The 12458-nt window shown below is 43.1% G+C and overlaps 1 protein-coding gene across 1 annotated transcript in view; it reads right to left on the bottom strand.

Annotated features, from left to right (window-relative positions):
• Positions 1-9743, bottom strand: part of LOC101561460 (coiled-coil domain-containing protein 82) — a 33257-nt gene extending 23514 nt beyond the window's left edge. Inside the window, exons 1-3 of the mRNA XM_023709520.1 lie at positions 9715-9743; positions 7655-8541; positions 6892-7090 (exon numbers count right to left, since the gene is read on the bottom strand). Coding sequence (XP_023565288.1) covers positions 6892-7090; positions 7655-8527 — 1072 coding nt within the window. The 5' untranslated portion in view covers positions 8528-8541; positions 9715-9743. The remainder of the gene's footprint in view (positions 1-6891; positions 7091-7654; positions 8542-9714) is intronic.
• Positions 9744-12458: the final 2715 nt, after the last annotated feature.

Genomic DNA, 12458 nt, shown 5'->3' with positions numbered 1-12458 from the left:
GCAGCCTAGGCAGAGGCGCGGAGCCTAGGCAGAGGCGCGGAGCCTGGGCAGAGGCGCGGAGCCTGGGCAGAGGCGCGGAGCCTGGGCAGAGGCGCGGAGCCTGGGCAGAGGCGCGGAGCCTAGGCAGAGGCACGACGACACCTGACTTTTCTACTCCAACCTTTTCCCTCCGCGTAACGAGAACACACTGGCGAAAGACACAACTGCTCTCGAAGGCTGGTCTCTCTTCTCTTTTGTATCTTCAGTTAAATGAGTGAGAAACTGAATAATTTATGTGCATGTTCTTATATATTATATTCAGATAATGTCTTCTCAATACAGATATCTTTCCACTTACAATAGGGTGACACCACTCTAATTTACAAATATGCTAATTTGAAAACTCATTTAGGTCTGGGGATATAGCTCAGTAGCGCAGGGCCTGCCTGGCAAGCGTGAGGTTGTGAGTTTGAGCCCCGGTACCAAAGAAAGAAACAAATAAAAAAACCTCATTTTATACACCCACCCTGGAGTAGTGGTACAGATAAGGCCCAGGGTTCAACCTGCAGCACTAGAAAAAGAAAGCAAAGACAAAAAAACCAAGAATACACCTAGACTACTGAGCGTCATGGCTCAGTAACAGCACGCTACAGTATCAGCTGCTTACCCGTTTTTCTGTGAAGTCTCAGAGCAACGGCTTCCCACTGCTGCCTAGTACCTCCGGGATGTCACACTGCTCATCATTAGCCCAGGAAGAAGTCAATCAAAATTCCAACTAGGATTTCTACTGAATGCACTTAACTTCTGCATCACTGTGAGGTCAAGCTATCTGAGGTGGAAGTGCAAATTTGGAACCAACCAAATGCACTTGCATTTCTTGTCTTGCTTCCCATCTCACGGCACTGTTTGCAAGCCGCAGGACAAATGCAAGCATACCGCGCTGCACCTTAGGGCGTCGCTTTCTCCCTCTGGGTCCTGGGGACCGAGCTCAAAACTTGCCAGGCAGAGCTCATGTCCCTGAATGATCTCCACGCCTCGTTGTTAAAAGCTACTGAACTTCCATGACGCTGAACTGTGATGCTGGCTCTTGGTTTAAAAAACTGTCATGTAAAGGACGCATGCTCTTATTCATTTGTGCATACTTGCTTTTTCTAAAGCATGTGTGGACACTGAATGCCACCAAACACCCTCTAATCTCAAGCAACTATACGAATTTTTCCTTTTATTAGTGTAGCATGTTAATATGACTATTACTAGACAAATTTATATAGTTCTAAAAAATGGATGTCGTTTTATTTTTATTAGAAAAATAGTTCCTTCATAAATGTATTTGTATTAATTTACCAGAAATGTCTCATAAAGCTGTATAAGCAGGGTCTTAGTGTGATGAAATGACCTCCAGGATGTTTTCCCATCCAAAAATATAGTTGATCTTTAGTACACTCAAGTCATTTTTTTACATGTCACACTAAAATTTATAAAATTTTCTTTTTTGAGATTTCTAGGGGCTGGGGCGATGGCTCAGGGGAATAAGCGCTTCCCTGGCAAGCGCAAGCGCCTGAATTCAATCCCTGGTTCTGCCAAAAAAAAAAAAAAAAAAAAAAAGTCAGAGATTTCCACTTCTTCTAAGAGGCCCTCTGGGATTTGTGCGACAGTCCACTTCTACTTCCTCATGCAGAACTTAGCTCTTCCCTAAGCCATCTTGTCCCTGCTATCTCGTCACATTAGAACTTCTCAGCTTTAGCCTACATATCGCTGATCAGACTTTCCAGGCTGCTAATTATTCTCTTTTCTGCTTCCAATATAGATTTTATTTCTGACTACATTTATAATTTTTCTGGAAATTCTTCTTAGCTAGCTATCTTTAACTTGAAATGGTTCTCTTGTGGTTTTCTGCTGCTTTTTCACAGATTGAAAAGAAAAGCTTTACAGTGTCCTTCAGTTCCTTTAAAGAAAGTTTTTCACAGAATTTTCTTCCTTCGAAGCTACCTTTCCCTTATGCTGCAATGAGTTCACTGGTAATGTTCATTTATCATAGAACAAGTGGGACAGCTGCAAGATTCGGGTCTTCACCTAAATGGTTATGGTATTATTCTTGCGGCCAACTATTTATTGTGGTGACTGAGAGATTGTTTTTACTTGTTAGATGGAGATGACAGTGACATTCTTAGCTTAACTTCCGGTATTCCGCAAGGCACTACAGGCTAACATGCACTCTTCCCATCTCTGATTACTGTTCCTGTCACCCTAAATATGAAAAGGCGCGAAAATGTGCGATTTGTAGTATGCACCGTCTAGGGTGTTCATCCGCTCTACCTGTGTGTACTATGTTTAGCATATGAATCTGGAAACACTAGTCTAATTATACCTTAACCCAGACCACAGAGTATGTTTCATTGTTCATCACACATGACATTAGTTTAATGAGAAAATATATATTGATTTTACAGTAACTGATAGCAACTCTTAAAGGGAATTTTCCTAGCACATCAAAAATGGTCTCAATTCCATTATCTGAAGCATACAGTAATGCTAGGTTAATGTAAGGACAGAAGATTATATTGGTAGGTAGGCTATCAATCACCTTTAACAAGAGGACTTTCACTGAGTTGATGCACATCAAACATACAGTACAGTATTTTGTATTTTTACTGAGAAGCAGAATTAAAAAAATAAGATTTACAATTATGGCTTGAGGAACACGCCAACTTAAGAGAGGAAAGGTACAAACTGAGGGAAAAATGGATTATAAGGATAAAGATTTGTAAGCTGAAAATGAAGAAAACTGAATGGATGGTAAAAACAGATGCAATTATGAACACATGAGATAAAACCTATCTCATAAAAAATCAGATACATCTTTTCCAAAGATAGAGATATTTAATATTAAAAGCTTACAGCTCCATCTTTGTATTCATTCAAATAAGGTACAAACTTTCGTCCACAGAAAAACCTGCACACAAATGTGGATAGCACCTTTATGCATAATTGTAAAAAGATAGGAGCAACCAGGATGTCTTTCCACAGGTGCAAAATGGACATAATGAAGTGTTATTCAACAGTAAGGACAAATGGGCTTTCATGAAATGTATAATATTAAATGCAAGCAGCCAACAGGAAAATTTGTTTCATTCTAACCATGACAGAAAATTTTATCAAAGGCAAAACTACTGCCGCACACACATGCACACCCACACCCACTGCACACACATGCACACCCACACCCACGCCTGCCACACACATGCACACACACACCCATGCCTGCCACACCCATGCACACACACACATGCATACCCACACCGGCTGCACACACATGCACACCCACCACACACACATGCACTTACACCCACGCCTGCCGCATACATGCACACCCACACCCATGCCTGCCGCACACATGCACACCCACACCCACGCCTGCCGCACACACATGCACACCCACACCCATGCCTGCCACACACATGCACACACACACGCATACCCACGCCGGCCACATACACGTGCACACCCACACACATGCACACCCACCACACACACATGCACACCCACTGCACACACATGCACACTCACATCCATGCCTGCTGCACACACATGTACACCCACACCCATGCTGGCCACACAGACATGCACACCCACACCCATGCTGGCTGCACATACGTGCACACCCACACCCACGCTGGCTGAACACACAAGCACACCCATACCTGCCGCACATACATGCACACCCACGCCCAAATCAGTGGTTTTCCAGAGACTCAAGCGGGGAGGGAGACAAGGATGAAAAACAAAAACTCTTAGGAAGTGAAACTGTTGTAGTACACCTGGGCTACTTTTCTCTTGCTCTTGGGACAAAATGCCAGACACCCAGTTAAAGGGAACAGGCTTATTTATTTAGCTCACAGCCTGGAGAGGTCTCAGTCCATAACGGCGGCCTCCAAGCTAGGGTGACTTGGCCATGGGGCATATCAGAGAAGAACAGTTTGTGGCATGCCCATGTGGCAAAGGCAACAAAGGGCCTTAACAACATCTTTCTGTCCCTTTCATCTCATCCAGACGACTCAGGGCAGGGGCACGCGCATCTGTAACGCTCACGCCCCGGAGCCCAGCGCTGTGCACACTAGGACTCAATCCTCGCATCACATACTTGAGATCCAGTCGCCTCCACAGAAGCTCCTCCTGTGAACCCATGAGGCTCTGGGGGACAGCCACATACAAGCTGCAACAGTGCAACATACTGTAATAGACGATACATGCTAGTTTATATTTCTCCAAATCCTCACCAGGTACAACACTAAGAACATATCAGTATGTTATTAATAACGTATCAATACTGGCCCATTGTTAGGTATAAAAGATACCAAGTTAAAGCCACAGGTTTGCAAGAAGGGAAACTGCCTGTGAAAGGACAAACTTTCCACACTTTGTATTACTATTTCTATATATCCAAAATTGCCATAAGCAAGCAATTCCAGAGGTACAGGACTGAGAAGGAAGTTGCTGCAGTTCCCGCACGCCAGACGCTCAGCGGAAGCCAGCACGAGCACGCATCGCCCGGCAGACGCGGACCACATTCTGGACACGTCACACAGAACAGCCTGCTACCTCCCGAGAATCCTTTCTTCTGGTGTTTTTAAGACAGGTCTCACTACAATACAGTTCCGTCTGGCCTCGAACTCACGGCGGTCCTCCTGCCTCAGTCTCCTGAGTGCTGCGTCACAGGCCTATGTCACCCTGAGCACCCTTACAGTTTAAATGTTCAGGGGGCAAATGTATCATTAGCGCCTACTGACATATGGAAGACGGTCGTTCATTCCATAGCAGACATGCCTAGTAACTGCACCTGTAATACTAAGTTAAAATCAAAGTCAGTTACACTTACTTTTAGTAAACATGACCCTTTTCATTGTGCAGATAGTCCAGCACCAAAAGTGCCTGCCTAGCAAGTACAAGGTCCTGAGCTTGCTCCCTGGTACAAAAATAAAAAAGACCTTTTCTAAAACAGCATTTGGAAAGGACACGTTCTTGAAGAAAAACGTAAAGAAAGTACCTCTCTACAAGCCTTTTTCTACCAGAGTTGTAAAATTCACAAAACCATCTTTAAATCAATTTATGTATAAATATAGGGATCAGACAAATAGTACCTAGATTAATACAGCCTACAGTTCAGGTCTGCTATTATATTCTAATTAGTTACACGAGATAGAGAACATCCCAATTTCCTCTCTAACAGGTTTCACGGTTTCCGCGACGACTCAAAGGCCTGGTGGAACGGTCACCCCCGGGTGTGCTCTGCAGACTGCTGGGCTCCACGCCCAGGCAGAGGCATCTGCGGTGGTGAAGGGGTGACACTGCAGCACTGTTCACTGACCGATTCAGACACGTTCGCGGGCACTGTAAAAGCTCACTGGGCCCTTACGGCTTCTGCGCCAAAATACTTGTCCTTATTGCAGTCACTCCTGCGAGGCACCCCCTGCAAAAGCAACACTGTCACTGCAGGGTGGCTGTGCTAAGCAATTTTAAACCCTAAGTAGGTAGACTTTTAGCACCCTCGGAATGGAATCCACACAGACTGCTTATGCTGCTGACCAAATGTCGGAGACTGCCGCGCGGCCAGGCACTGTGCCGCTGCGACATGGCCAAGTGTCACTCCTCCTGAAACACTCTTCTTCCTTCAAAGAACAACTGGTAAGTTAGGGTTCTTGCCATTGGGATGTGTTTCAGACATTTTGTTTTTAAAAAATATGAGTTATTATTTCAAGAATTCAGTGTTTCCTTCCAATCATTAAAAAAAAGTTTTTAAGTAGAAATTGGAATTTTGACCAACTCGTATGTGCTACTGTGTACCTGACAGGCTTCTGGGACTACAGAAATAGTCCAGTGACAAGGACAGCAATGTTAACAAATGTGAATTTTGAAAAAACATATAATGAAATGCATGAGTATTTGGAGAATCTGCATAACCCACTGAATGAATTTTCTCCAAATGACTAATGTACTAGGTTACAAAATCATGCATGTGTAAAATAACCACCCAAAATGCCTGATACCTCAGTGAACTGTAATATGAATGCTAGTTCATTTACACGGTTTTGGACTATGCATTATGGTTAGCTTTTAGGCAGATGTCACTTATCCCATTCCACTGTTTTATAACAAATTAGAGTATCTATAATTATTTTGAAAACACTATTAAAGTAGTCCTCCTATTTGTAGCTAGCTACATGAAACAAGATTGTTTTTATGTACTTCGACCAAAATAATGCCCCAACAAACTGAATATAAGTCATATATGACTTCATCTGCTTTCTCACAAGCTAGGTCATCTGCAAAAATGTAATCATCACTTTCCTCACTCTCGGAGAACATAAGTTATTTTTATAAAATGTTACTTATACAAACAGATTGAGTTTACTAATCTTTCTTTTCAATTAATAAATATATCTTAAGTTTCTACACTGCTAAGTGTTGTTAGCATGATAGAAGCAAAGGCCTGCTGGGAACAATAATTTTTAAGAGTGAAAAGAGTTCCTGAGACTACTAGAATAAACTCTTAGACTGATACCTTTAAGATACCTGAGGGGCTGGGGAGATGGCTCAGTAAAATAAGCGCTTGCTTGACAAGCTCAAGGGCCTGAGCTCAATCCCAGGTTCTGCCAAAAAAAAAAAAAAAAAAAAAAAGATACCTGAAAATGAAACTACGGTTCCTAATCAGCGACTCACAGCAACCACTGCTGAATTCCTATTACCGTGCTTACTGAAATTTTATATTGTTTCCAATGCTGTTTTTTTCTATCACTGTTTTGTATTCTTTTAAAAAAATGATAAGTAAATGACTCAGAACAAGATACTAAGAGGGTAACCTGGCTTGGTATAATTATCAAAATGTCATAAAACATTGCCTTGATATGTACTTACAAAGAGAATTCTGCTTTAATAACTTCAGTGGTGAGGTACTCAATCTTTCTTCTTGTTGAGTTTTACTTTCTTCATCACACTCCTTATCTTGTACCACAAAGTCGTCAATGATATAATCATCTCCATCTTCATCAGATTCAAAACTGTCCTCTTCCTCCTCATCTTCATCATTAATTGAGTAGGGTTCCTTTCCAAAGTCCTACTTACATGAAAATAAAGTCATCAGGAAATTTTGCCTTTAGGGGCCGGGGAGATGGCTCAGTAGAATAAGCGCTTTCCTGGCAAGTAGAAGGGCCTCTGAGTTCAATCCCCGGCTCCGAAAAAAAAAAAAAAAATTGCCTTTAAAATAGCCATTGTAGACATGCTATTAAAAGATTAAATCCAAAAGCCGAAAAAAAAAAAAAAATTCACAGAATTCAGTTCCTATTTTAAGGTTAAGACATTTTGAAAAGTTAAATGCTGAACTTCTGAAATTAGGAAGGGTAACCTTAAGTGATGTAAGATATCTAAAATGGACATCAAAAACACAACACAAAAAAGAAGACAGAAACCAACACACGCTCCGCCAGTGTTAAGAAAGAGTGAAGGAACTGAGGGCCAGGTATAACAATGTCGTACACACAGCAGTGCCACCAAACACGCTCAGGGACAACGGAACAGAAACATCTACACTTACTAAGGAAAAGAATCAATACTTTTTTAAAAAATAAGTATTAGCTTAAATATTTAGAAACAGTAACAAAATCAACAAAATGCACCACACCGCAAAACCTCCGCCTCCTTCTCCTCCACCTTCTCCTTCTCCTCCTGCATCTCCGCTTCCTCCATCTCCGCCTTCTCCTCCATCTCCGCCTTCTCCTCCTCCTCCTTCTCCTTCTCCTCCTCCTGCATCTCCGCCTCCTCCATCTCCGCCTTCTCCTCCTCCGCCGCCCCGGCCCCATCCGCCCCGGCCCGCTCTGCGTCCGGAGAGCTCTCGGAGCTTCCGCAGCCGGTCTCGCCTCCGAGCAGCCCGGGCGCGTGCAGGGTGACTCGGCCCCTCTTCCTGGGAAGCGCACTCCTCCTCGAGCACTCGAGGCGGACGCTTACGGCCCGCCTTCCTGACTAAGACGTCACTGTCCTCACTCCCGTCGCTGTCGGACATGATGGAGAAGGACCTCTTCCGTTTCCCTCGCCGGACTCGCTCTTCCTCTAGGTCTTCCTCCATCATCTGCCCAGTGTGCCTGGGGGTGCCATCATGCCCGGGAGCCCGACTCTTCTCGCGACCCACTAGGTCAGAGGCGCTGCGATCGGCTTTGTCTATTTCTTCTTCCTGTGTGGAACTGTCGCCGGCGTTACCGAGTCGCTCGTCGTCGCCTCTGCCTTCAACTCTGGCTAAGCTAAGCTCGCTTTCGCTTCCTGGCGTTTTCTCCCGGCCACGTCCCGGGTCCCAGTCACACTCTTCCTCACCGCCAGCACTGTCGCCACCAGGAGGCTCTTCATCACTAGAAAGCGTCTCCTCACTGTCAAGGTCTGCATCACTATCAAGCAACTGGGAGACATGACTTCTTTTGGTCCGCCTCCAATCCACTCGAGATTTCTGCTCAGGCGCTTGAGTTTTAGAATTTGACCTTGTTTCAGGTCTTCTAACGTGCACCATTTTCACATACGCTTCTACAAAAGAAAATTAAGAGTACACCAATAATAACCAGATTAAGCAATGAATGTATGGATGGTAAGCATTATTACTTACTTTGCTTTTTAAGTGGTTCAAAGAAGCTAAATTACATGAACTATAAGCGTAGAGATGGTAACAGTTGTTCAATGAATAATTTGTTGAATATCTACCTATAGACAGCTGCAGGTACATATGGTATGTATACATTGTGTTGAAAGGGATACACAGAAAAATGACCTGTGTCCTTCAGAAAACTATATGTAAAACTAAAACATTCACATATAGAGACCGGGCATGGTGGTACGCGCCTGTAATCCCAGCACTTGGGAGGCCGAAACAGGAGGACCACTAAGTCCTATCTGTGTAGGGAGACCCTGGAGACCCTGTACTAAACAAATATATAAGAGCAACTCAAAGCATTCATTATTTACCAAATTATAAATTTTAAAAAAGTTTTTCAGGGAAAACCAGGGCAAAACTTGCTCATTGACAATGAATGTGATGCTTAGTAAATAAATATTATTAAAAGATAGTGAGACAAAACTTCCCACTGGAAAAAAGACAAGGATGGAAAGTAGAGTGAATTATCAGGGTGACTCATCCTGTAGGCAAAGAAGGGTGCTAAACGGAGAAATGACACGAATTGTAAAGGATTAATTTTTGAGAAGGTTATAGTTATCAAATAAGAAGGAAAGGAGTATAATACTTAGAGAAACTACCTGCTAAACTTGGAACCTTTATACACTTTAGTAGAATGGAAATAACTTTAAAATACTCAAGGTTAAAGATGTAATATAGTACAATAGGAAGCTTAGAAACCAATAAAGCAGTCAGATGAAAAAGACAAAAACTTTCATGGTAAAGCAAAACATGGTATTGGGAAGAGCAAGAAAAGCTGTCAGCTTCTGATCTAGGACAGTTTAAATTCCACTAAAATTCTTACATATATACGAACAAGGAACAAGTAATGACAGGTACGATGACTTGAACGTCACTGACACACTGTACTTCTCTGGTTGCTACGGAAGAGAAGCACGAGCACAACATAATGGCAGTGACCGGAGAACGCACGCACGAGAACTCGTGTGTATAAAGAAGCCATATTACCTAGCTGATCAGTCCAACAAGCCAGAGTATAAAACAAAAACAAACTTTAAAAATAATCTTACTTTTTTTTTTTAAATTCCAAAGACTGATTTCAACATCCACTTCTTTCAGGAATAAGGAACTGCAGATCCTGGAAATAAATTTTTTGTAAGATGACTTAGAAAAATTAACTTTATTAAAGATTTTTTAAAAGTGCTTGGCATACCCTAAAGTTTATTCTTAAAGTGAAATTTTTTTGAGCAATGACAGTGTTAGTGGATTAACTTTATAGCTTCCCAAAATGATTAAATGGGAAAGCAGAAAGGATATCGATCACTGTATTTTATAAAACATAGTATATTTATAATGCAACTTGCCTGCTTACAGTTATTATACCTCATTCAAAATAAGAACAACAGGAGGGCCGGCCAAATAGCTCAGTGGATTAAAGCGCCGGCTTAGGCAGATACAGCAGCCGCGTCCGAGGCCTGGTGTGCCAGGCCGGCCCTGCCCCGGGAGCAAGCTGCGATGGTGACTGAGACTGCGTGTGCCTGGAATCCCAGCGCTTGGGAAGCTGAAAACAGGAGGATCACTACCAGTCCGACCTACGTAGTGAGAACCTGTAGGCCCTTACTAAAAAATACAAATACATAAAATAAAATCAGAACTATAGGATTTGTAAGATTATATACCAGAAATTAGCTTTATAGTGTACATTTCAGTAATCATTACTGGGCTGGCCAAATAGTCCAGCTGATTAAAGCGCCTGCAAGCAGGGGGCCTGCCAGTCAGCTCAGCTGTCTGCTCCTGCAAACGCAGTCAGGCGCAGGATACCCCTGTTCAATCCCCAGCTCCGCCTGCCTTACCAGACCTGCCTGCCTTACCAGACCTGCCATTAAGGCAGCCTGAGCCAGCCAAAAAAAAAAAAAAAAAAAAATCCTTCTCAACTTGATTAAAGCACCTGCAGGAAGATGCAGGGACCCCCCCCCCGGGGGGCACCCTGAGCCAGCAATTGAGACTGGGTGTGGTGGCCTGTGCCTGTAATCTCAGCTCTTGGGAGGCCGCAAACGGGTGGATCACTACGAGCAGGAAGAGCCTGAACACTTTATAGAACCCTCTCTAAAAGACAAAAAAAAGAATCAGTATTGTAATAGCAATCTAAAAATTATAAACTAGTCCAATATACTTGAAATTATATTGTATCTTATACAAGCCTTATTTTAAAATTAAGAGATGAAAATTATGTGTAATCAAAAGTACTCTTTAAAGATACCTAATTATTTTTGAAAATACTGTACAGTTTGTGTATACTATGTTACTTTCTACTATGCATGTTTGAATTAGCAGAAATGATACAACTTATGACAAGTACAATTACGGTTTTCAACAGATACAGTAAACAAAATTGAGCAGTAAAAAATATCAAAGTGAAAGATGACTTCCTTCCTACCCAAAAGCAGACTGAGGCCTGGACGGTCACCTCACAGCACTGTAACACGCTCAAACACAGTACTTACCATGACAGATGACCCCGAAGATAACGACAGCAAGAAGAACATCCCACTATCCAACAGCCCCACGGCCACAGAAGCACAAAATGAATCCCTGAGCTTTCCCCAGTGCAGTCTCACGTGTATCTTTAAGCCCTGAAAATGATCGTATGACAAGGCGCTCTCTCCCTCGACTCAGGAACATCAAAGGCAAGCGGGGAAGCGCAAGCGGCTCGCTGGAGCACACACAGCTGGCCAGCGACCCGGCGAAGATCAGAGGCCGGACTCCACGTCTAGGGTGCTCCAGTGGCCGCTGCCAACACCCTATCCATGCAGGTAGTAAACATTAAGCCCTTAAGCCTTATTTTATGTCTCATTCATGTGAATTGTAGTTTCAAAAATTTGCCATCCAAATTGTTTAACGTAGAATTGCTAAACAGGTTTTTTATTTGCTGTGTACTTAGGACAGGGTGTGCAGGGCCTCACTGTGTAAACTGGGCTCATAGTGATCCTCCTGTTTGCAGCCACCCAAGTGCTGGGAGTGCAGGCACACGCCACCACGCCCAAGACTCTCAGTCACCCTCTCAGGGCACCTCAGGGGTGGGGCCCGCATGGCTGGCCAGGGACCGAACCCCTGGCCCTTGCGTCTGCCTAAGCAGGCACTGTAATCCGCTGAACTATTTGGCCAGCCCCGCTAAACATGCTTTTTAAACTGAACGTTAGGGCACGTAAGTTAGGCCACAAACTTCTGAAAATTAGCAACTACACAAGAAGGCAATGTGTAAAAGCAATAAAAGTGTGCAGACTTCCCCATCTTATTGATGACACTGATTGATCACAACATTTAAGGTAGTCCTCAATGAGCCCAAAAATAAAGGCAGTATTGAGAAAAACATATACTCTGAAAAACTATATAATTTGCATGCTTGACAACACGCAAATTGCACTCAAATATATCAATTTCACTTAGCCAACTGGCAAATTGTCTCACATGTCAAAATTACAATCTAAACCAAACTGCATATATTGCAGGTTAATAATAAGCTTCTATTCTGGAGGGTTAACAACCTAAGTTAGCAGATCAAAATTGGAGAAAAGGAAGGGCTGCAAGGTCAGCCAACATTCTGGCCCTGGCCTTTCAAGGTCAGAGAAGACTCAGGACATAGGAGAACCTGTACTGTAACAACATGCAACTCAGTTGTGCTCCAAATTTTCTGATCAAGGAGATTATGGAGCCACAAAGGAGTGTGATCGATGATCTAAAGTGATCCTGGGGAGAGTCACATGGAGAGAAAAAACATTTTCTCAAGCTTTCACAGAGAGCAAATTGGTCAAGC

The sequence above is a fragment of the Octodon degus genome, unplaced genomic scaffold (assembly GCF_000260255.1).
Source record: "Octodon degus isolate 3935 unplaced genomic scaffold, OctDeg1.0 scaffold00012, whole genome shotgun sequence".
NCBI lineage: Eukaryota > Metazoa > Chordata > Mammalia > Rodentia > Octodontidae > Octodon > Octodon degus.
This window is presented reverse-complemented; position numbering and strand designations above follow the sequence as displayed.